Raw genomic sequence first — 26,606 nt, 5'->3', positions numbered from 1 at the left:
GAAGTTACAAGTTACAAGATGGATGACCCTTCAAAACATTATGTTAAGTGAAAGAAGCCAGACACCAAAGGCTACATATTGTATGATTCCATTTATATGTAATGTCCAGAAAAGGAAAATCCATAGCAACTAAAAGATTAGTGGTTTTGAGTTAAAACCACTAATTAATTAATGGTTTTAATTAAATTAAATGGTTTTAATGGTTTTAATTTAATTAAAATTATTTTGCTATATGAATTAAATCTCAATAAAGCCGTTATTTTTTTAAATTTATTTCACCTGTTTCTGTATTTGCAAGTGTTTGTTTTGTTTTTTTTACTTTTTTAATGTGGCTGCTAGAAAAAACTTAAGTTACACCCTTTGGCTCACACTACATCTCTACTGGACAGCACTGTCCTAGAGAGCTTATGGTGGGGGGTGATACCCTGGATATTTTGAGCTCTCAGTTTTACCTCTATTTTTCTTACACTCTCCATTTTTCCCAATTTGCCAGCCTGCTTCAAGTATCACCATACTTCAGGGCCAACTTATACACTAAGATCAGTCATCTTAAAACACTAGATTCCCTTTTCCCCTGTGCTTTTACAGTTAGCACAGTGTTACTCTACTATAGTATGCAGACTGTTGCTGGTCTAATAAGATAAGGAGTTTGTGTAAGAACATAAAATCAACTAAGACCCTAAGCACATTGCTCAGTTCATCGGGCATTTTCTGATGAAGGAAGCAGTACACTAATTTACATTCTGGTGCAAGTTCTTTCTCCCCTTGCAGAGCACTGCTGTAGTAGACAACTGTCATATCCACGGCTGCCCATCATTTTTTAGTCTTTCTACATTTAAAGACATTCCATTTTATGAGTTTCAGCTCTCTAAAACAGAATTCAAACACAAATTCCCAGTCTCGCTTGAAACCAGAATGCAAGCATGTCACCTAAGGCTCTCCAATCAGACACACACAATTGCAACTTCAGTTCAGAATTGAGCAGTGTAAAGAAACAAGGTTCCATTCTTGCTGCTGTAAGGCTTTCAGTAGCTTCCCAGCGGTTAGTCCAGTTCCTGGAGCAGAAACGGCATCAGTGAAAGTAGCAATAGCAACTGTATTATAATGGAGCTTCATATGCTCCTCAGCACCAGAGAAAACAGTCTTGCCTGTCAGGCCAGTTCTGTGGCAGCTTTTAGCCAGAGACAGCAGTGATTCTCAAAGTGTGCTTCTGAGACCACAGAATCACTATCACCTGGGAACATGTTAAAAGTGCACATTCTCAGACCCCATCCCAGACCATCTTGATTCAGAAATTCTGGGTGTGGGGCCCAGAAATGTGCTTTAATAAGCTCTTGAGATGCATGCTAGAGTTTGAGAACCAACGGCCTACAATCTATGTCTCCCCGCTTTCTCAATGACTCTGTAAACTACTTCACATCTTCTCAAAAATTCCTTTTATGCTTAAACCAGACAAAATGTTTTGTCTGCAACAAAAAACACTAAGTGAAACATACCATATTGTCACTCCCATCACCATTCTCTTAAAAACTGCTCATAGAATTCTAGACACTGATTAAAAGAAAAAATCCACAAAGGTTAACATTGGTTAGAAGATAGAAAAAACTCTAGAAAATCTGCTTATAATCAACCCGGTTGATTTATTTCATGACAGTACGTGGAGGCACATACTGACTTCCTTCCGAAGGATACCAGTATGGAAAGGCCAGGGAGGGAGGGAGAGAAACTTCAGTTTCTTGAAACTGTAACAAACACTACCCAGCAGGGATGATCAAGGCTAGCATCAACACAGATAACACTGATAAGCCACGCTGATAGTATGCATCCTTGATATGATGCAACAAAAGTGGCACTCTACCTGTGTGGTCTTCTCCCCAAAACCCACAATTCCAGTCTATTCATGAGAAAAACATAAGCCAGATCCCAACCGACGGACAGTCTAAAAATACCGGATCAGTGCTTCTTAAAACTGACTAGGTCATCAAAAAGTCAGAGAAACTGTCACAGTCCAGAGGAGCCAAAGTACACATGGCGACTAAATGTAATGTGGTGTCTAGATAGTATCTAGAAACAGAAAAAGGTTATTAAGAAAAAACTAAGGCTTTGCAGCCAATTAAGCCAACCATGCTCTTTTCTCCGTGGGGGCCCGGTGTGCAACGGCTGCAAACAGCAGCCTCCTCCATAGTGTATGCAGCCTGTTGCCTGTATGGGTTGCCCTAAGAGAGCCTGGAAACAGCCCTTTCCAGTGAACGTTCGTGACTGGCGTGCTGTCCCCAATGTAGGCTCCAGACAGGTATGCATGGTGCCTTTGGAAAGCCCCAGGGCACAGCGGCCAGGGTCCACATAGGCCAAGTCATAATGTCCACCCACACCAAGCTGCAGAACAAGGAGCATGTGACTGAGGCCCTACGCAGGGCCAAGCTGAAGTTCTCTGGCTACCAGAAGATCCACATCTCCAAGAAGTGGGGATTTACTAAGTTTAATACAGATGAATTTGAAAATATGGTGGCAGAAAAGCGGCTCATCCCAGATGGCTGTGGGGTCAAATACATCCCTAATCGTGGCCCCTGGACAAATAGCGGGCCCTGGACTCATGAGAGCCTTGGCACTGTCCCCTCCTTACTCACGCCCACCAATAAATTCTACTTTTCTGCCAAAAAAGAAAAAGCTAAGAAAATCTGAATAAAGCAGGGACTTCAGTTAAGAGTAATGTGTCAATATTAGTTCATTAATACTGACAAATGTACTATACTAATACATCATGTTTTTAACAAGGGATCCTGGATGTGCAGTATATGAAAACTCTGTCCTATCTTTCCAACTTTTCCATAAGTCTAAAACCATTTTAAAATAAAGTGTTTTTTTTTTTTAAGCTATTGGTTAAACTCTGAATCGTTTTCAAATTCAAATAAATGAATACCTTTACTAAAGCTGTTACCAGAGGTCTGGCACTGTTCACCACGCATCAAAGAGCAACTAGCCCTCCCCCACCACACTGCTCCACCTCCAAAAGAGCCTTCAAGCTTAATAGAAATGAAAACCTCATGCATTCGAATGCTTAGCTGAGTAGACTTCCCTTCCCATCTGACTTACTATTATACTCTATAAGATCCAATTTTATCTCCTAACAAACTTAGTTTTGCTTAGAGTCAGAGAACAAAGGATATAGAAAAAGCAGAGTTTAGAGATTAGTGCAGTTCGTTGAAAAGCCCCATAGGTGAGAAACAAGTCCCACAGACTGGATGACTGGGTCACAGAGAAAAAATAAAACAATGACTAGAACTGAACTGGAATTTGGTTACATTTAAAGTAAAAGCAAACAAACCTAATTTTTAAAAATTCAGCAGCACTTGGGGAAGTCACCAGTATATAGCTTGGTCCCAAAACTAATGTTCATACTAAGTCATTGATAAAAGATTCAGTGATATCCAGTGTACTCTGTTTAAGAAAACAAAGTAAAAGCGTAATTTATTTCAGAAAAATTGCTAAGAAAAATACATGCTATGCCCCTAGCACCTAGAATGTGGTCTCTAAACACTGTTTCCCACAAAAAGTAACCAGGGTTCCTTGGAAAAACTCTGATTCCCGGCCTGGGGCAGGAAATATACAAGATAAACCTGGAACATCTTGGCACCTACTGGGGTTTTATCAAAGGACTTCCCTTTGTAACAAAGGAGTCGACTTAAAGGATTTAATGGCCAAAGATGAGATAATCTGAGCATCAGTGTGGTAGGTTGAACCAACCCTTCCCCTCAGATGTATTAATTTCCTAATCACCAAACATATAAATATTACGTTATACGGTAAAAGATATAATTAAGTTAAGGATCTTGAAAAGAGTAGTTTACCCTGGACTATCCAGTGAGCCATAAATGCAATCATATCTACCCTTATAAGAAACAGGAGTTCCTCAGCAGACACAAAGAGGACTATGTAATGTGATAACAGAAGCAGAAACTGGAGTGAGGAAGCCAAGGAATGCCAGCAGCCACCAGAAGCAGGAAGAGGCAAGGAACAGATGCTCCCCTAGAACCTCTGGAAGGAGTACAGACCTGCTGACACTTGATTTCAGCCCAGTGATTCTGATTCTGGACGTCTGGCCTCCTCAACTGTGAGAGAATAAACTTCTGTTGTTTTAAGCCACCCAGTTATGGTAATTTGTTGGAGCAGCCATAGTAAACTAATATAATCAGTAACTACAATGAAGTAAAACATATACATTTTTTTTTTTTTTGCTGTACGCGGGCCTCTCACTGCTGTGGCCTCTCCCGTTGCGGAGCACAGGCTCCGGACGCGCAGGCTCAGCGGCCATGGCTCACGGGCCCAGCCGCTCCGTGGCATGTGGGATCTTCCCGGACCGGGGCACGAACCCGTGTCCCCTGCATCGGCAGGCGGACTCTCAACCACTGCGCCACCAGGGAAGCCCAAAACATATACATTATTTAAATCCATGTGTTCTTGATGATATACGAAGGAAAAAAAAACCCTGATTAGTTACCTTTGAAGGGTTGTAGGCAACCAAGTCATTATTTTGAAAACTGGTAACCAAAGAGAAAAGTAGTAAGCATTTATTCTCCATTTCCTACACCATAAGGTAGCAAAATATACAAGGAGAATTTTTCTTTACAGAACTATTCCAGCTAATAACTTGCTGTTTTACAAATCCTAATGAATGGAGAAATCTAGGCAATGATCAACAGTCCTAACATCTCAAAGAGACAACCAGACATTATGAACCTCCTGATAGAGGTACACGCTACCACTTTGAAATATTCTTTTAAAAAGCACAACAAAACCACCACCAAAAAATATAACACATAAAACCGTATTTCAAACAAACAAAAACCTGGACCTAATCACTACTTTAGATCAAACTACCGATTTAGAGGAAACACAGAAGGCACAAGAATATGGAGACCAACACAACATGGATGCAATTAGGAAATTCCAGGTGTGAACAATCTACAGGGTGGATTTCTTCAACAGACAAATTGTAAGGGAAAAAAACAGACAGGACACACCAACCAATCTTAAGGATAGCTTTTATTTTGGATCCTGATTTGAACAATTTTTTTTTTTAAGTTGAGACAACTGAGGAAATTTCAACACTGACTAGATATTCAGAAACACTAAAGAATTAGTTACTGTTTTTAGGTGATATAGTAGTATTGCATTTTATGTTTACATATATACTAAAATGTTTCCAAATGAAATCATCTAATGTCTGAGTTTTGCTATTAAAAAATCCAGGAGGGGGAACCTCCCTGGTGGTGCAGTGGTTAAGAATCTGCCTGCCAATGGAGGGGACCCGTGTCCCACGTGCCACAGATCTTCCCGGACCAGGGATTGAACACGGGTCCCCTCCATTGGCAGGCAGATTCGTAACCACTGCAATGGAGGGAACCCGTGTTCAATCCCTGGTCCGGGAAGATCCCACATGCCACAGAGCAGCTAAGCCTGTAAGCCACAACTACTGGAACCCGCAAGCCACAACTACTGAAGCCTGCACACCTAGAGCCCGTGCACTGCAACAAAGAGTAGCCCCTGCTCAACCAACTAGAGAAAGCCCACGTGCAGCAACGAAGACCCAATGCAGCCATAATAAATTAATTAATTAAAAAACAAAAAAACAACAACAACAAAAAATCCAGGAGGGAAGGTGGGGAGGGCTATAGGTGAAACAAGACCCGCCATGCATTGATAATCATGATACACAGAGAGAGGGTGGTGGGTCTACATACTAAACTCTTTACTTTTCAAGTGTTTAAAAAATTCCATATAAAAGACTAAGTTTGCTTTTTTTTTTAAAGTCTTACCATTTCTGTGTTTGAGGGCTTAAGTCTAAATCAGCTGAAAAATAATGTGCCCATAAAACCATCCCTCCACCATTCCATATAAAGGGGCATTATACATATTCACACATACAATTCACAGTAGAGAACTATTAATTAAAAATTTAATTACTTCTGGTTACCAAATTCCTTTAATATAAAATGAAAATTTGCTCAGAATATTCTGAAGATTTTTTTTTGAAGATTTTTTTTTTTTTTATCGTTTACATAGGAACAAGTCAAGCCTAACACAACATATGATACCTCTTGGAACCATATATGATTATACTGTAAAACAAATCAAATTCCCTATGTACATACTGTCCTTCATTGTAACATGGAAAACCTAAAATGTAGATGTAATTTCTTATCTCCCTACACTTGTGTTATAAAAAGGCTACAATATAACCACACAGCTGATATTAGAAGTTATTTATCAGAAAAGAAGTTCTTCATAAATAAATAATAAAAAGACAAGCATTATATTTTATTTATAAGGGAAGTTGAATGCATTATTTATGAGCCTTTCAGAAATATCAAAGTCATACATAGAAAGGCATCAGAATTTTGATAAATAGTTATCCTAAGTGTGGATGAAGAAGATTAATTATATGTCCCTGAAGGGGAAATGAGAAACCAGTAGGTAAAAAAATTTCCAGGAGAGAGCGCTGATGTTAATGACATGGAGAGGAGGGTGAGGGGGTGTCTCTCAAAGCTAGAAAAAAGAATTAAATAACAGGAACTAACAGTTAAGTATCCCCTATTCATTAGGTATTATATGGGAAGCCGTACAGCATAATAGTTGAAAGCACAGGCTCTGGAATTAATGTTTGAATCCCAGCTCTGCCACTTATAAACTGGTTCCTTCTCTCTACCTGTAAAAATGGGGACTAGAATAGTACTACCTTCTAGGGTTGTAGCAAGGATTATATAATTTACATATAGCTCTTAGGCAAGTTATTTTATACACTGGCTCATTAAACTTTCAAAACAAACCATAAAGTAGGCATACCATCCCCAGTTATAGGTGAGAAAACATTCTGAGAAATTAAGTAAAATGCCTATTGTTGCACCGCTAGGAAGTGGCAGAGCTGGGTTCAAACACTGACCTGCCATGGCCTAGAAAGATTTCCCTGTGACTATAAGTATTTAATAGTGATTAATATAGGACTTATAAACAAGTGTAATACCACCTTCTAGGGGTGGCTCTTTTATTTAGTCACACATTAATTTACATGTTGAAATATATATACTTAATTATAAGTTATTTTCCTTCACACTAAAGGCATTATACTGTTAGGGTTTGTTTTTTTTAAGTCATTTGTATAACTTTATCAGAATGGTAACAGTGCATTCTAAAGCATTTTGTTATAAACCAGTGGTTCTCAACTGGAGGTGATTTTGCTTCCCAGAGGATATTTGACAATGTCTGGAGACATTTTTGGTTGTCACAACCAGGGGTGGGGTCGGGGGGGGGGTGCATAGGTAAGGGTACTGGCATCTAGTGGGTAGGGGCCAAAGATGCTGCTTATTTAACATCCTACAATGTACAGGACAGTCATACACAACAAAGAATAATACAGCGCAAAATGTCAATAGTGACAAAGGTAAGAAATCTGTTATAAACTGATAGGAAGGGTTGAGAACTTCAGATACAAAGTGAAACACCAGAAGACAGGTAAAAAGTCCCTTCCAAAAGGAAACCATAAACAAAACGAAAAGACAACCTATGGAATGGGAGTAAATATTTGCAAACGATACAACTGACAAGGGCTTAGTTTCCAAAATATACAAACAGCTCATACAACTCAACAACAAAAAACGAACAACCCAATCGAAAAATGGGCAAAAGAACTAGTTATTTCTCCAAAGAAGACATACAGATGGCCAAAAGGCACATGAAAAGATGCTCAACATCACTAATTATTAGAGAAACACAAATCAAACCTACAATGAGGTACCACCTCACACTGGTCAGAATAGCCATCATTAAAAAGTCCACAAATAACAAATGCTAGAGAGGGTGTGGAGAAAAGGGAACCCTCCTACTGTTGGTGGGAATGTAAGTTGGTGAGGCCACTATGGAAAACAGTATGGAGGTTCCTCAAAAAACTAAAAACATCAGGGGCTTCCCTGGTGGCGCAGTGGTTAAGAATCCGCCCACCAATGCAGGGGTCATGGGTTCAAGCCCTGGTCCAGGAAGATCCCACATGCCGTGGAGCAACTAAGCCCATGTGCCACAACTACTGAGACTGCACTCTAGAGCCCACGAGCCACAACTACCGAAGGCTGTGAGCCTAGAGCCTATGCTCCGCAACAAGCCACTGCAATGAGAAGCCCACTCACCACCACTAAAGAAAGCCCACATGCAGCAACAAAGACCCAAAAATAAAATAGATAAATTAATTAATTAAATAAAAACAAAGCTTCCATATGATCCAGCAATCCCACTCCTGGGCATATATCCGGACAAAACTAAAATTCAAAAAAATACATACACCCCTATGTTCATAGCAGCACTTTTCACAATAGCCAAAGCATGGAAACAACCTAAATGTCCATCAACAGATGAATGGACCAAGATGTGGTACATATACAATGGAATACTACTCAGCCATTAACAAAAATAAAATAATGCTATTTGCAGCAACATGGATGCAACTATAGATTATCATGCTAAGTGAAGTTAAGTCAGAAAGAGAAAGACAAATACCATATGATATCACTTACACATGGAAACTAAAACATGACACAAATGAACTTACCTATGAAACAGAAACAGACTCACAGACATAGAGAACAGACTTGTGGTTGCCAAGGGGAAGCAGGGTGGGAGATGCATGGATTGGGAGTTTGGGGTTAGCAGATGCAAACTATCATATATAGAACTGATAAACAACAAGGTCCCACTGTAGAGTACAAGGAACTATATTCAATATCCTGTGATAAACCATAATGGAGGACTTCCCTGGTGGCACAATGGTTAAGACTCTGTGCTCCCAATGCAGGGGCCCGGGTTTGATCCCTGGTCAGGGAACTAGATCCCATACGCATGCCACAACTAAGAGTTCGCATGCCACAGCTAAGGAGCCCGTGAGCCACAACTAAGGAGCCCACGTGTGGCAACTAAGGAGCTGGCGAGCCACAACTAAAGAGCCCGCCTATCACAACTAAGACCCAATGCAACCAAATAAATAAATAAATATTTTTTAAAAAACCATAATGGGAAAGAATATGAAAAAGAATATATATATATGAATCAGTTTGCTGTACAGCAGAAATTGACACAACACTGTAAATCAACTATACTTCAATTAAAAAAAAAAGTCCCTTCTAATCCTAAAATTCTGTCCCCTTACCATACCTGATTAAAACAAATCCAGGGTATGTTTCAAGACAGATAACTATGCAATAATCGACAGCAAAAGTCTTAAAATTCTGTATACTTTTCAACCAAGCAATTTCACTGCCAAAAATATATCCTAAAGAAGTAATAATGATGAGTATGCATGAAGATTTAATTGCAGGAACTCCCTGGTGGCGCTGTGGTTAAGAATCCGCCTGCCAATGCAGGGGACACAGGATTGATCCCTGGTCCAGGAAGATCCCACATGCCACAGAGCAACTAAGCCCGCATGCCACAACTACTGAGCCCACGTGCTGCAACTACTGAACCTCACACCCCCAGAGCCCATGCTCCGCAACAAGAGAAAGCACCGCAAATGAGAAACCTGTGCACCTCAATGAAAGAGTAGCCCCTGCTCACCGCAACTAGAGAAAGCCCACGTGCAGCAACGAAGACCCAACACAGCCAAAAAAAAAAAAGATTTAATTGCAAGAATGTTGACTTCTTTAAAGCATCAGAATTCCAAAACGTCAAAAAAAGCAAATGTCTAACAACAGAAAAATGACCCCCCAAATTATGAGGTATCTATACAAGTTTCAAGATGAAACCTTTTCGAAAGAGACCGTAACAAATTCTATCAAATCTACAAGGAATAAATATATCCTATGCTATTTAAACTGTCTTCAGCATAATAAAAGACGGAATGTTTCCGAATTTATTTTACTAGACTAGTATAATCAAGGCACCAAAACCCAAGGTAGTACCAAAATGTAAAACTATAGGCCAATCTCAGTTATGAACGTAATTTTGCAAAAAAAAAATTAAAACATTGGCAAACCTAACCTAGATACATACTAGAACAATCCATCACAAACAAGCTGAGTTTACCTCAGGTATACAAAATCTGTCCCAACATTAGGAAATCCATTAATCAATTCTGTCAGAGATCAAAAAGACCTGAAATAATCTCAATGAATTACAAAGTAAAGGAAAAAAAGTAAAGCAATGAAAAAGGAAACAGCTATGAGAAACAAAGAATGCCCAATATATGGATGATCCATGTGCCTAAAACAGAAAACCCAACAAAGAGAACTAAGAAAATACTAAAAGAAAAAAGAAAAAAAAAACACTAAAAGATTTAAAGGAATAAATACTCCCAAGAGGAAATCAGAAGTGAATCTGCAAGTAAAAAATAATAAAGATGTGAGCAAACAGGCTCACATTGGAGGAAAACAGAAAATAGAAGGAGGACTTCCCTGGTGATCCAGCAGTTAAGACTCTGTGCTCCCAATGCAGGGCGCCCAGGTTTGAGCCCTGGTCAGGGAACTAGATCCGCATGCCACAAACTAAAGATCCCGTGTGCCACAACTAAAGATCCCGCATGCTGCAACTAAGACCCAGCGCAGCCAAATAAATAAATATTTTTTAAAAAGAAAGAAAAAAAATAGAAGGAACTTGGACATCCTTGAACAACTGAACCAACCTTGGAATGCTTTACTTCTAAACTTGCTACACACAAAAAAACCCTTTACTTGTTTAAGCCACTAGGGATTGGATTTCCAATTGCTATGAGAGGTATTCCTGATACAAAAGAATACATCAAAATGTATATATATCACAAGTATCAAAATTTTAATGTACATAAATCCTTATTAGTTGTTTCAAAGGTTATTAAGATAAGTATTTGCATAAATATTTAGAGATATATGTAGCAGGATGTTTACTACAGTGTTAACTGCAATGGGAAAAAAAATTTAAATATATACCAAGAGAGACCTAGTTAATCATGTTATGGAATCCATACAATGGATTACTATGCAGTCATTAACAATAACATTTATTACTTAATTTAAGTGGAAACAACACCCTATAAAAATATTAGAATTTTCATTAAACTTTTAAAAGCGTTTTTTTCATATATTTTAATATACATATAGTGACTTCCCTGGTGGCCCAGTGGTAAAGAATCCACCTTCCAATGCAGGGGACGCGGGTTCAATCCCTGGTCAGGGAGCTAGGATCCCACACACCGTGGGGCAACTAAGCTCACGCGCCACACCTACTGAGCTCACACACCTTCGCTAGAGAGCCCACGTGCCACAAACTACAGAGCCCACATGCTCTGGAGGCCACGCACAACTAGAGAAGAGAAAACCCACACACCACAACTAGAGAAGCCTGCACACTGCAACGAAAGATCCCGCATACCTCAACGAAGATCCCACATGCTGCAGCTAAGACCCAATGCAACCCAAAAAATAAAAAATAAATATACATATAAAAACCCTGGAAAGATAACATATCAATAAGTGAATGGATATTATCTTTGAGTAATTTTTTTATGCTTTTCTGCATTTTCTAAATTGTTTACAATAGGTAGTATTAATTTTATCTAAAATTATAAAATAACTGCTTACAGAAAATTAACGACTTAATAAAAGATGTGGAAGTCCTAACCTGACAAACAGCTCATACAGAAACAACTTAAAAATTCAAATGATATTGAAAAAAAAAAAAAAAAAGGCCAACAATTTCAGAAAAAAACAAAAAACGAAGAAAGTATAAGTGGATATCTAATTGATACTGAGATAAAGCAGGTCTTTGAAGGTATCAAAGCATTATCAAGTTTGTTCAAAAGAATTCTTAGGCTTCTCTATACCATGCATTAGCAATAAGAGAAAGAATAAACTTGGACAATATCTGTAACAAATAAAAGACAAAGGCCAATGTCCATGAAATAAAGGTATTTATAAATTAATAAGAAAATGGCAAAGGACATGAAGAGGCAATGCACAAAGAAAACAAATGGTCAATACATTTTTTAAAGCCTAATCACACCCACCAAAATGGTATCTTATTGCTCTTATAGGTTGCATTTAGAAACTTAAAACAGCAATAAGATACCACTTTGCCTATGCTATTGGTAATAATTAAGTCTATACTTAATGTTAACAAGGGTGAGGTGACAGTAAAAGACATCAGCACTAATGGCAGAAATGTAAACTAGAACGAGATATCTGGAAAGCAATTTAGCAATATATAAATATATCAAAACCTCATATTTTTTGACCCAGAACTCTCTGGGAAATAATCAAAGATGACATCAAAGACTAATGTCCAAAGATGTCTCCTGTAGAATTATTTACTAATAGCAAGATCTTACAAATAATCAAATAGGCAGTAATAGGAAAATAATTAAGTTATTTTTATAACTTAATATATAACAAATATATGATAAATTAGACTTTTAAAACCAACGTTTTTTGAAAAGCTTACAACAGAAATATTTTACATCATAATTAAAATAAAAATAGCAGAATACAAAACCACATGTGCAATATGATCAGCTGGTTAAAAATTTTATTTGTTGATATAAAACATGGCCAGAAATACACTAAAATGACAAAATATTCCAAAGGATAGAATTATAAGTCCAGTTTTCTTTATACTTTCTTTGTACTTTATGGTTTAAAAAGCACACACACACACACACAACTTGGGGTTTTGTTTTAACTTTGCCCCTTTTTTAATGATCTGAGAGTTTACTTAAATAAAACTAACCTGAGAGATAGTGGGTGGAATTTAAATAGTAAAAAAAAGTCATGGGAACCTGGATCCTGAGCAATTTACTAAACTTTCATTTCCTCATTGTGAAATACGGACAATACCAACCTTAAAGAATTCAGAGGATTAAATAATTAATGCACTTAAAGTGCTTTATGGCACTCTAAAGATGCTTGTTAAAGATACACCTTTCTATGGGCTTCCCTGGTGGCGCGGTGGTTGAGAGTCCGCCTGCCGATGCAGGGGATACGGGTTCATGCCCCGGGCCGGGAAGATCCCACATGCCGCAGAGCGGCTGGGCCCGTGAGCCATGGCCGCTGAGCCTGCGCGTCCGGAGCCTGTGCTCCGCAATGGGAGCGGCCACAACAGTGAGAGGCCCGCAAAAAAAAAAAAAAGATACACCTTTCTCCTTAGTTTATAACTAAATCAATGAGGGTTTTTTTAAGGTCTTTTTTGGGGGAGCGGGGGGGAAGGGGGCAGTAGAGGGGAGCATGGTGGGCAGACTTAATGTGATCATTCCAAATTTTATCTGAATGAGTAAATACCTAAGAATAGTTCAGGAAAATTCTAGAAAATAAATAATGAAGGGTTCCTGGCTCTTTAAAATACTAAAACATTAGAAAGTAGGGAAAAAAGTCATTTTAACTATGGGTGTAACACCAGAACAGATAAATCAATCAAACACAATACTATTCAGAAACGGACTCAGGTATTCCTGGATATTTAGCATATAATAAATGGTGGCATTTCAAAATCAATTGAGAAAAATGGATTAAACACTACATGGTGCAATATTATCTGGCTAGCCATTTGAAAATAAACAGGAGTAAAAGCTAGATTCCTATCTCAGCCTTTACATCAAAATAAATTCCAAAGTGATCAAACATTTAAAAGTAAATACTAGAAGGTAACACAGACAAAGAGGTAGAAGGAAACCTAGAAGCCATTAAGGAAAAAACTGATAAAACCCATATGCCAAAACATCTCAAAATTAAAAAACAAAATGGGGGAAATTTTTGCTACATTTGCTACACACATGATAAAGAGGTCAACTTCCCCATATGCAAATAATTTCTTAAATTAAGGAGCTATAAGTTCTCTTATACCCTGATGGTGAGCCTGTAAATTGTCCAACCTTTCTGAAAAAGAATTTGACATTTGCCATTAAATTTTTAAATGTTTACTTATTTATTTTGGCTGCGCCGGGTCTTAGTTGCAGCACACGAGATCTTTAGTTATGGCATTTGGACTCTTGGTTGAGGCATGCACGCAGGATCTAGTTCCCTGAGCAGGGATCGAAGCCAGACCCCCTACATTGGGAGAGGGGAGTCTTAGCCACTGGACCACCAGAGAAGTCCTGCCATTAAATTTTTAAACGTTCATATTCTTTGACTCAGTAATTTTGGTTCAAGGAACTTATAACACAAAAACACTCACATGAGCCTGTGAAGACAGGTACAAGGATATTAGCTGAAGTTTTATAATAACGGCACAAATATTCATCAATGGGGACTTACTTTAAAAAATTATAGTGTATCTGTATTATACAGCCACAAAAATGATCTATTTCAAAAATGATGACATTATCTATATCAAAAACAAATAAAGAAAAAGGAAGGTTGAGAAGAGCGTATATAGCAGGATTCCACTTTTAAATCATCAGAATACACATTTCTTTTTAAAAAACCAGAAAAATACCTACCAGACCCTTATCAGTGTTTATCTCTGAGGGGTGAGCTTATGAGCTTATATGGACTTTTCCCTTCATATTATACATTTATAAATTTTTAACAAACATTTGTTATTTTTGACACAAAAAAATCTTTTAATTAAGAAATTTAAAATCACATCTATGAAAGAATACACAAATATATATATGGAACAGAATGGTGAGCCTAGGAATAGATCCACGAATATAGCAGACTGATCTGTGACAAAGAAGGACAGGCAATTCAATGGAGAAAGGACAGTCTTTTCAACAAATGATGGTGCTGGAACAACTGGATATCCACATGCAAAAATGAAAGAAAAAAAATCTAGCTACAGACTTTACACCCTTTACAAAAAAAATAACTCAAAATGAGTCACAGACCTAAATGTAAAATGCAAAACTATGAAACTCCTAGAGTGAAACATAGTAGAAAATCTAGATGACCTTGGGTTATGGCAATGACTTTTTAGATACTGCACCAAAGGCATGATCTATGAAAGAAATAATTATAAGTTGGATTTCATTAAATTTAAAACTTCTGTTTGTGAAAAACACTGTCAAGGGCAAAGACAAGCCACAGATTTGGAGAAAATACTTGCAAAAGACATATCTGATAAAGTTCAGTTATCCAAAATACACAATGCACTCTTAAAACTAAACAATAAGAAAATTAACAACTTCATTAAAAGTTAAGCAAAAATTCTGAACAGACACCTCACAAAAGAAGATATACAGATAGTGAATAACCTCAACATCATCTGTCTTTAGGGAACTGCAAATTAAAACAATGAGATACCACTACACATCTACTAGAATGGCTAAAATCCAAAACATAGACACTTGCCAAATGCTGGAAAAAGTGGAACAACAGGAATGCTCATTTGTGGCTGGTGGGAATGCAAAATGGTACAGCCACTTCAACATACTCTTACCATATAATTCAGCAATCACACTCCTTAATATTTAGCCAAATGAGTGGAAAACTTAGATCCACACAGAAATCTGCATTATAGTAATTTATTCATAACTGCTAAAACCTGGAAGCAATCATGAAGTCCTTCAATAACTGAATAACTGGTACATCTAGACAATGAAATATTAATCAGTGCTAAAAAAAGAATTGGGCTACCAAGCCACAAAAAGACATGAAGAAACCTTAAATGTATATTACTAAGTGAAAGAAGCCAATATGAAAAAGGCTACATAACTGTATGATTCCAACTATATAACATTCTGTAAAAGGGAGAAACCATGGAGACAGTAAAAAGATCAGTGTTTACCAAGCATTCAGGGGAAAAGAGGGATGAGGAGGTAGAACACGGCATTTCTAAGGCAGTGAAACTGTTCTATATAATATTACAACGGTCAATGGATAGATGCATTGCATGTTTGTCCAAACCCACAGAATGTACAACACCAAGAGTGAACACTAATGTAAGTGATGGACTTTGGATGATAATGATGTGCAGGTTCATCGATTGTTTAAAAATGTACCACACTGGTGTGGAATGTTGATGGTCAGGGAGTCTGACAGGGAGGGGGTATAAGAAAACTCTCTGTACTTTCTGTTCAATTTTGCTATGAAAATAAAACTACTCTAATTTTAAAAAAAACACAACACAGTGCAAGGCACAGAACACCTCAATAAATCACAGCTTCCATTTTATTATGAACTCATATGATACAGAGAAATCAAACAAATTTGAGGGAACGTTAGCATACATCAAAAAGAGTTGAGAGTTTTGATCAAAAAATCTTTGCTGTTTGTTGCACGAGTCACATAGATTCCATGTCTGGAATATTCCACTAATATTAGGGACACCATTTTAGGAAGAGCACTAGCAAACTACATGGTATTAGGACATCTGGCTAGCCAAGCAAAAGAAGCTGCAAAGAATGGAGAGGGTACAGAATCCTCACATGAGGAACTGCCAAGATGGAAGCAAGCTCTTTAAGTATCTGAAGACCCTTTGTGTGGAAGAGAAAATAGACTAATTTTGACTCATTCACGAGGCCAGAACCATGGTGTAGAAGTTGTAGGGAAGTGATTTCAGCCCAACAAAGTTAAGAATTTACTAATACAGTTACCACAAAAAGTGGCCATGTTCTAGGAAGACTGGATTTCATCTGTCAGGAGTAAATGCAGAACAAATTTTTGCAAGAGATGGATCTAACCTGTTAATGGCCCTTCTGTAACTGTCTACTGAGGCTTACTAGGTTCACAATAAAATGAAAGACAGAAGTAGTGTCAGGCAGACTCTATTCCATAGTAGCTAAGAAAGCTGAGAATATAATATCTAGATGGGGGAGGGGGGGAGGCCAGGTGGGCAGCAGCAGTTTATTTATAAATAATAAATATAGCAGGAGCTTAGAGAAAGCAATCAAGTAGACATCAATTTGGGACTAAATGGTAACTATCAAGTTTGTATTGATTTTTCATACACTTAACCAATGGAATAGTAACCCACATCATGGTTCCCCCACCCCCACCCCATTGGACTTCCCACAATAAGGACCCAATCATACCCTGTACTTATTATTCTAACAGCCTTTCTCAACCCAGGTTCCATGACAGAGTTAAATCCTAATGCCCAAGGTATTCAATGTACATAATGAATTAACTTCTCTCCTGTGCATCTAAAATGGTACTGGTTATATCACCTTTAGGATAACTGGGAACACAGCCAAATTATTTTCTGTGTTCTGTGCTTAAGATGAGGAACCCAGCCAAGTATAAACAATCTCATCTGTAATAAAGGTTGCAAAACAACAACTTCCATGAGGACAGGCACCTTGTCTACCCTGTTCGTAGTTCATACTCAAATCATATATGTTGAATAAATGAATGGAGACTACACTTATATTTAGTCAGTTTCTCTTCTACCTCAAGAGTTTTCTCTACCTTTCTTTCTCACACATCCTTTCCTTTTTCCCTTCTGTTTTGGAGGATGAGATCCCTGTCTCTCCTCCTGACACTCAAGCTCTTGATGCATCTTATCTGCTCTTAATTCCTCACAGATCTAGTCCATATTTATTTTCTCCTTGATAACTTCAGGTTCTCCCTTCTCAGGGGCAGTTCCTCCAGCATCTACAATTATTGAAAAATAAATAATTACCAAGGAAGTCTCAGGACTTCCCTGGTGGTCCAGTGGTTAAGACTCCAGGCTCCCAATGCAGGGGGCCCGGGTTCGATCACTGGTCATGGAATTGGATCCCGCATGCCGCAACTAAGAGCCCACATGCCACAACTAAAAAATCCCGCATGCGGCAACCAAGATCCCACGTGCCACAACGAACACCCAGCGCAGCCAAATAAGTAAATAAATATTAAAAAAAAAAAAGAAAAAGTCTCATGCGTTCTGACTGTAATCAAGTTACATCCATTCTATGATTCCTTTTTAGCAATGTCATAATGATGCAGCTAGAGAAAGTTCATTCTACATAAACAGAAGCAGTAACCAGAAGACAGGTGACAACCCCACTCTACTACTAAATTCTACTGTTGGCTCTGCTACAATGCACGTCACTTCTGCTTCTTTAGTCCTTAACTTCCTGATCTCTAAAATGACGGAAGATAGTCTTTAAGATTCTTTTCAGGGATATGTCTCTATATCTACTACTCTCTATAGGTTAAATACATCTGCAGTGAGTAAAAGTAATGGTGAGGCAAATTTCCACTTAATTAATTAAGGATAACCAAAACATTAGAACTAGTCAAAACTAGGATGTCGTGAGTTCCTTCTCTCTCCAGAGGCATTCAAACAGAAATTAGTCTACCACTTGGAAGAGATTCAAGTATCTAATGAGAAAACTGAACAAAGGCACCTTCCTTCATAGCTCTCCCTGTTCTACTTGTAGTAAGTTTCCCCTGTGATCCAACAGAGAACTATCTACTGTCACTAGGCGCCTCCTCATTTCACATTAGTGTGCCTAAAGCCCATTCCCTCCACTAGATCATAAAATTCCTGAAATCAGAACTATCTCTCGTTCATTTCCACAGCCCTTCCGCATTACCTGGCACAGCTGTCCTACACAAAAATAAACAGAATTGTTTACTAAATATTCCTATGAAGACTAAACTCAATGTAATGACTGATTATACAAAAAGAGCACATGAAATTTCACTGAATAAAAACCTAGTATATGATGTACTCAAGATATTTTAGAAATCAGAGCCCTTAAGAGTCAAAGGCAGTTCCATCCACAGGTAGTCAGGTAAGACATACAAATTAAAAGATTATTACACAATCCCAGGCTACTGTGTGCTGGGGCAGACTGTGTCAGTCTGTGTTAGTGAGACTGTGTTAGTCAGACTGTGGGGTAAGCTCAGGGCTTTTGTGTTTCTGATCAAGTTTAGTAGTTGGGAGATTTATCAAGTAATAATAAACCAAATATATGGATTATTGAATAAATGGTATTAAAACAATTGGCTTGGGCTTCCCTGGTGGCACAGTGGCTAAGAATCCACCTGCCAATGCAGGGGACACGGGTTCGAGCTCTGATCCGGGAAGATCCCACATGCCGCGGAGCAACTACGCCCGTGCAGCACAACTACTGAGCCTGCGCTCTAGAGCCCGCGAGCCACAACTACCGAAGCCCGTGCGCCTAGAGCCCGTTTTCCACAACGAGAAGCCACCGCAATGAGGAGCCCGCGCACCGCAACGAAGAGTAGCCCCCACTCGCCTCAACTAGAGAAAGCCCGTGCGCAGCAACGAAGACCCAACACGGCCAAAAATAAATAAATAAAATAAATATTTTTTTTTTAAAAAATTGGCTTTATCCACTTGGAAGAAAAATAAAGTTAGAACACTATATCACATCAAAAATAAATTCCAGATGCAGGCAGCTTCCCCCAGCAAGCCAGAAAGCAGCTTTCCAGGAAGTTCTACAGACGTGGTCCCTCAATGATCACTGCCCTTCAGAGGGCCACAGCTGTACCCTCTCCAACAAAGTCTGGATTTCAGTTCTGGGAGCAGCCTCTTGAAGATTTGTTCCTTCCCTAGGTGCTCTGCCTTAGCCTTGAGGCAGTAGCTGCTCCCTGTATCTACTATTCCTGTATTCTTTAGGGGTTTTTTTTTTCTCTTAGGTAATCTCCTGTTTAGTTAATAATTCTTTATATTAAACTTTACCTGTTAAATTTAAAAATAAATTCCAGATGGTCTAAAGTACTAAATATAAGAGATGAAGCTATGAAAGTGGTGAAAATGAGATGTTTTCGTTGTTGTTGGGTTTTTTTTTTGTTGTTTTTTGTTTTTTTAATAAAAAGAGGTCTTCCTAAGAAACCCAGAAACCATTAATTTTTTAAAATGGTCAAAGGACTTCCCTGGTGGCGCACTGGTTAAGACTCCATGCTCCCAATGCAGGGGGCCCGGGTTCAATCTCTGGCTGAGGAACTAGATCCCACATGCATGCCGCAACTAAGGAGCCCACGAGCTGCAACTAAGGAGCCCACATGCCACAACTAAGACCTGGAACAACCAAATAAAAATAAATGTTTTTTTTAAAAAGTGATCAGGTCTACATAAAAATTAAAGCTTTCTGCACAACAAAAGAAAAAATAAATATATATAATTACTATCAGGAAAGTACAAATTAAAAAGCCATCATTTTACCTACTTAAAACCGTTCAGTGGCTTCCCTTAGAGCTCTAACAGTAAAGCCCACTCAGGCCAGCCTATACCTATTTGACCCTCTCATCATCTCTACCCAGGCACACTGACCTTTCTTCAGTCATCTTACTCATCCTGCTTCTTCCAAAAAGGGACTCCTGCTCATCCACTGGATCTCAGCTCTAGGACCACTTCCTCAGAAACCTTTCCTGGACTAACTAAATGGGTCAAATTCCTCAATTACTGCATTGTGTACCTCTCACAGCTGCTCAGCCCAAAAACCTCCTAATGATCCTTGACTACCTCTCTCTTTTGCATCCCATACCTAATCTAAATACTGTTGGCCATGCCTTCGAAATATAACCTCCACCAATGCACCCTGGTCTCAGCCTCATCATCTTTTTCCTGGATTAATGCCTCCCTTGCCTTCCTTTACTCTACTGCCAATCTACCAACCAGAGTGGTTTTTTTTTTTTTTTAAATGTTATGTCAGATCACATCACTCCTCTGCTCAAAACATTTTTAATGATTCCCCATAGTGAAAGCCAATCTTTGCAATGCTTCTAGAGCCCAGAAGACCTGCCACCACCCCATGACCTTTCACCTCATATTCTACTACTCTCTTCTCCCTTCTTCTCCCACCTCCTTCCACCCACTGCCCCAATAATTTCATTCTAGCCACACTGACCTCCATGCCATCCCTCAAACATGCCACACACATTCCTTCCCTAAGGCATTCGCAAGAATTGATCCCTATGTCTGGAACACTCTTCCTCCAGATATCCTCATATTACCTCTTCTATCACCTTCAAGTCTCTGGTCAAATGTCATCTATGCAATAAGGCTACTCTGACCACCCTATTTAAAACCAGCCTATCCCCATTCCTTTTACCCTGCTCTATTTTTTCTTTTTTCCATAGCACTTATCACCTAACAATCCATATGTTTTGCTTATGTTTGTTGTTTAATATCTGTTTCTCCCACACTAGGGCAGGGTTATTTATTATCTGTGTTGCCCACTGATGTATTTCAAATATCTAGAATTGTGCCTGGCCAGTAGTACACGCTCATATTTGTTGAGCAGTTTTGTACTTGTCTGTGGGATTATCTAATTAACGGCCTTCTGATTCACCACCTAGGAACAGGGACTGGGTTTGGGTTTCTTCGTCATTTTATTTCCTAGGGCCTAGCATAAGGCTTGGTCTAGACTGGGCACACAAACATTTGTTAACTGAAGAATACCTTTTTTTTTTTTTTGTCTATCACAAGATACAAACTTAAAACAACTGACATTATCCAGGGTTTGTAAAAGTGTAGAGGAAATCCACCCTCTCATATACTATTGGCAGGTATGTAAATTGATACTTTTTGAGAGTAAGCTAGCAATGGTTATTAAAATTTAATTCACTCAGAGCTCATGCCCTTTAATTCACAGTCTTACAGAAGTAAAAGCAAAAGTACCTGAAAAATATGTACAAGAATATTTATTACAGAACTGCTTATAATGAAAAAATTAAAACATCAATAAAGATATAGGCAAATAAATCATGTGTGGTACATGCGTATGACAGAACATTCTTTAACAAGAATGAGGTAGATCTATAACATTGAACTGGAAAGTAGTCCACGATCTAGTAAACAGATCGAGGGCTCTGGCATCAGGTGACCTGGATTTGAATCCTGGCTCCCCTCACTTCTAGCTATGTAACTCTAGGCACTTTCAACTTCTCTGTGCTTCAGTTTCCTCATCAATAAAACAGGAACAATATTATAATAGTACCCACCTCACTGATAAGAAGATTTCCTGAAATAATGCATGCAGTGTCTATAGCACATTATATGGCCACATAACCATTTACAAGTATATGATAATTATAGCTAACACTTATAAGCAAAATAGACAAGTTGCAGACCTATGTATGTAAAGCATGTCCATTTCAGGGGAAAAAGGTAGCATGTCTGTGTTAACTATAGAAAAAAGTCAAGAAGGATAGAAAACTTAATACTGGTTTCCTTTGGGAGATGGGAGGAGACACACTTCTTAATAGCCATACTTTTTTAATGGAAGGATTTTAGAATACAGTGTTTTTAAATAAAAAAGAAATGAAGTAAAATCAGAGCAAATGCTTCTAAGATAGAGTTTAACTTAGATTTAAAAATATTAAAATTTTAAAAATTTTACATTCTATATAGTCTTTGAATTATCAAGGTAAAATGAAATAATAAGCTGAAATTTTTTTGACTATTAAAGTTACCTTTGTTCTGAACGAGTAAACTAAGATGCATGATCAAAAAAATAGTTTTCGAAAAACTTACAAAAGAAAAAATTAAAGAGAATTAAAAGAAAATTATTACGTTTTGACCTGTCGATTTACACACAAATGAATTCTTTTCTTAATCTACGATATCTCCATGAAAAATAAACCTATGTCAAAGAAGGAAAAGAAAACAATGTCAACGTAAAATAAAACTGCCTCTAAAATGGGATACCTGGGAATTCCCTGGAGGTCCAGTGGTTAGGACTCTGCGCTCTCACTGCCGAGGGCCTGGGTTCAATCCCTGGTCAGGGAACTAAGAGCACACAAGCCACGCAGTGCAGCCAAATAAATAAATAAAATGGGATAAAAGCTAGATTAAAGTCAAAAAGTAAAGTTATCTTTTACTGCCAGTTTAACTCAAAAGAATTCTGCAACTGTTTGGTTTTTTTGTTTTTGTTTTTTTTTTTGATATCAGCAGGGCTAGGAAATTCAAGCATGCTTAAAGCTAAAGTGTTAAGAAGTGATCTATGTTAAGTTCAGCCAAAGAGAAAAATTAAATCCCCAAGATGAACTTCTAAGACACTGATACAAAGCGTTCAAATACACCGAATTCTCTCTCCTTCTGTAAACAGTAGCTGTGGCTGCTCATTTACTACATTAACTGAAAATAAATACTGCAATCTATGCAAACTAAATCTCATCCCACGGTCACAGGATTTGAAAAACAGGGAATAAACCTGTACTAAGAATACAAGATTTCCTAAAGCTAATTTTTCCTAGCCTCTTTCAAGTGCTTAGTCACTTCTGCCTATTTACAAGGAAGACCATTTCACATCTAGAAAGAGGCAGGGAATTTTGATTCCAGACTGTCATGTCACCTGAGCCGTCCTAGACGTTTGTTTCCATGCAACTCAAGAGAAGGCAGCTGCCAGCTAAGCATACCTACCCCTCCAGATCAGAACCAGAAGCCACTGGAGCTCTCTCTATTCTGCCTCTGTCTGCAAAAACAAAGAGGTGTTTGTGGAAACGGGAAGTTTTCTTCCCTGACACCAAATGCAAAAGGTGAGGATTAAAATGTAGCCTGAAAACATCCCTGTTTCCTCTAACAGTCCACCAGAAATGCCTCCCTTCTGTTCTACTGAAACAGAAACAGCAACCAGATTCTTACACAACTCCAGATGTGGGTACCAGACATGTCTCCTTAGGCAACTAACAAAACCTAAAACTAGAGGCAAAAAGGCTTTGGAACACACTTCCAAGAAAGCAGCTAGCATTAAAATCTGATAACATTGTTTCAGGTTCCTCAAAGGCAACAAAAGAGAGTAAGGTCTTCATGAAAGATTATTTTAAGAGACAATCCTAGGCAAAGGCAGGTTTTTAAGGACCTACCATGGGCCCAGCACCAAATCCCGACATTCCACTCACACAAGATTCTAAGCACACACGCTGATTACAGAAATACACCTGAAAGAACTCTCTCGCCCAGATACAGCAGTACCTTGCCAAGGACCAGGCACAGTCTTTCCAAACATAACTCCAGGTAGTAAAACCTGGAACCACGTGGTCAATCTCCGAAGCAGAGCTTAAGCCAATTTCCCAGAAGGTCATGAAGGACTGACAACCACCTGGGACTAATTAGGATGGGGCTCTTTTTCCTTCCTTGGATATAAGTGCTATAAAAGACACGCTTCCTCGACTTCACCATTCTCCTCATTATTTCCAAAAAACGCCTTAATAATACTAACCGGTTTACATAATACATGTTGCCTCCTTTCTAAGTAAAATATAAAGGCTCGAATTAACCTCTTTTCATGAGAATACTCAAGTTCAAAAAGGCTAAGAAACCTGCATAGTGCTTGTTAGTGAAGGCTCCAGGTCCTGCAGACGCCCAGGCCCCAGCACTTACCATTAAGCCACAATGCCTCTCAAGGAACGCTACTAAATCCAGCTACTGATCCCAACCAGTTTCACGCCACAAAACTGAGCTCAAAGCGCTCAGTGGCATGGATGGGGGGCGGGGCGTGGGGAGGGCACATCACCACTACCTAAGCAATTTTTTTTTTCTTTAACGAATATAGCACATGTTCCTGATTTCCATCCTCCCCACGGGCAGAACCCACGTGCCGGCCCCACCGCTACCCACAGCAGCTCCCTCTCCACGCTCCCCAGCTTCTGCCTGGTCCCCAGCAGCCCCCTCACGCCCCTCCCTCCACCCCCACCCCAGCCAGGGCTAAAGCCGGCACCTCCCGCCCCCTCCCCAGCGACGGCCGCCCAGGCCCCCGCACCGCCCTCGCGCGCAGCCGGCGCCGGAACCCGCGCGCTCCCGCCTCCGCCCGGCAGGGTCACCCCCGGGGCCTGCGCGCGCCCTTCCCGCCGCCCGGAGGTCTCCCCGCGACGCCGGCGCCGGGAAGGCCGCGCCCGCCGCGCCTGCCATGGTGGGCGACTCACCGTCAGGCTGAGGAGCCGGGCCCGGCTGCGCCATGGCCGGGCGGCCGGCCTCGGGGAGCGGGGATGGGCGGGGAAGCGGCGTCCCGGGCTCCCACAGGCTCAGCTGGCGGAGGAGGCGTCGACCGAGCCGCCGCCGCCGCCGCCCAGGGAGGAACCGCTAAGGCTGGAGCCGCCGGCGCCGCCACAGCCGCGGGCAGAGACGGACCCGAGCGCCGACCTCCGCCTCCTCATCCTGACAGCGGGAAATAAGCAGCGCGCAGGCGCGGGGGGATGGGGCGGCACGTGACGTCCCCCTGAGGGAAGGGGCGGGGCTTCGCGAGGGGTTGGGGAGCGCGGCGAGAGGGGGAGGCTGAAGGAGGAGCGGAGCGGGCTGTGGGAGCGCGGCGGGTAGGGTGGGGTGGGGGAGGGGGAGGCTGAATAGGGAAGGAGGGGGAGAGGGAAGAGAAGGAGAGTGGCGGCGGGGAAGGCCCGGCCTTGTGCAGGGGCCGCTCCGGGCCCTCCGCCCCAGCACAGAGGCAAAGAAAGAATACTAATGAAAAGAAGGGCGAGAGAGTAGGCTAGTAGTGGCTGGCAAATCCAGCCACTGTCTGTTGTAGCTGTGTGACCTTGGGCGAGTCATTTAACCTCTTTGAACCTCACAGCCTTCGTCTGCAATAATGGCTATTAAAAGTTTAAATGAAGTGAAGTGTGCGGAACTGTGTCTGACGTCCTTTCCATTAAGCACCTATATAGGATGTGACTTTTAAGATCCAGGTACCGTGATAGGTGCTGGGGATACTGCCAGATACAGTTCCTGCACCCGTGAGGGGAGAGAGGAGATAGGCAGACAATACCGCCCTTACACCTGTGCATAGGCACCATACATTAGAGGCGCACCTCTACCCCAGCTCTGTCCACATTCCTTCCACAGGTTCTAGGGGAAATGCCCACATGGTGTCTGTGTCTCTCCTTCAGGACCAAGTTCTGGGAACTTGTGACCCCAGAATTCCCTCCCCAAATGGCTGGGCTCTTCCCAGGTCCATCTTCTCTAAGGCAGAGTCTGTGGATCCCTAGAAGTGGCTAAGGGGCAGCTGTGTTTGGGGCAGGGGGCACATCACTTGGACATTTGAGCTTCTGTGTACACAGATCCCTAGTGCAGGAGAGAGAGATGGAAAAAGATGGCAGGTGGCCCAGGGCCAGGGCTCCCACCAGCACCTCATTCAAATGCATAAACCTGAGGAGTCCAGGAATTCTAAATTTGAACCTGGTCTTCCATGTCATTAAAGATGCATATTTGTCAAGATAGAATAGAATATATTAAGATTAACAGTTGGAGTGATTTATAATTTTAAATAATTTAGGTAGACGTGTTGCATCTGTTTGTACTTTTGCCCCAAACCCTGCTAACATTAGGGAAGGACCTATATACAGACTTGAGTTTTTTAAGCAGCTAATATATTCGAATGGCTGGTATGCCTTTTATAGAGCAAGCAGGGTGGCTTCCCCAATCCCCCATTAAATGACTTTCCTGGATAAGCAGATCCATGCTGAACATGGAGACCTTTGTCCAGGATAGGACAGCCCAGTGCACCCTCTCTCTGGTGATGACCAACACAAGGCAGGAACCATAAAGATAGCAGATGCTGATGCCCTCCACAAAAGGGGCTCCTCCTAGTGAGCAAGAGGCATGTTTATTGCCATTGATAATCTGGGACTTGAAGCCATGCCCTCAAGATCAAGGTCACTCAGAAAGGCTCAGGTTGCTGATCTAAACACGTAGATCTAAACACGTAGAGCTCCCCATGCAAAGGAGGTGGTTGAAAAAGCAATTTGGAAATCACATAGGAGCACGCAGGGGTT

At 40.2% G+C, this 26,606-nt stretch overlaps 1 protein-coding gene across 3 annotated transcripts in view; it reads right to left on the bottom strand.

Annotated features, from left to right (window-relative positions):
* The window catches only part of RABEP1 (rabaptin, RAB GTPase binding effector protein 1), a 99,165-nt gene extending 74,112 nt beyond the window's left edge, over positions 1 to 25,053 (bottom strand). For 2 of the 3 annotated variants that reach the window (XR_013825129.1, XM_079905773.1), the window contains exon 1: positions 24,768 to 25,052. Coding sequence is in view for 2 of the 3 variants with exons in the window: in XM_079905773.1 (XP_079761899.1) it covers positions 24,768 to 24,801 (34 nt within the window). In the remaining variant the exon portion in view is untranslated. Of the gene's footprint in view, positions 1 to 24,767 lie in introns of all 3 variants that reach the window. The other variant, XM_079905774.1, reaches the window with a different exon arrangement.
* Between the last annotated feature and the right edge of the window lie 1,553 nt (positions 25,054 to 26,606).

Source organism: Stenella coeruleoalba, assembly GCF_951394435.1.
Source record: "Stenella coeruleoalba genome assembly, chromosome: 19".
NCBI classification, from domain to species: domain Eukaryota; kingdom Metazoa; phylum Chordata; class Mammalia; order Artiodactyla; family Delphinidae; genus Stenella; species Stenella coeruleoalba.
The sequence above is the reverse complement of the archived record's forward strand: the minus strand, read 5'-3'. Positions and strand labels throughout refer to the sequence as shown.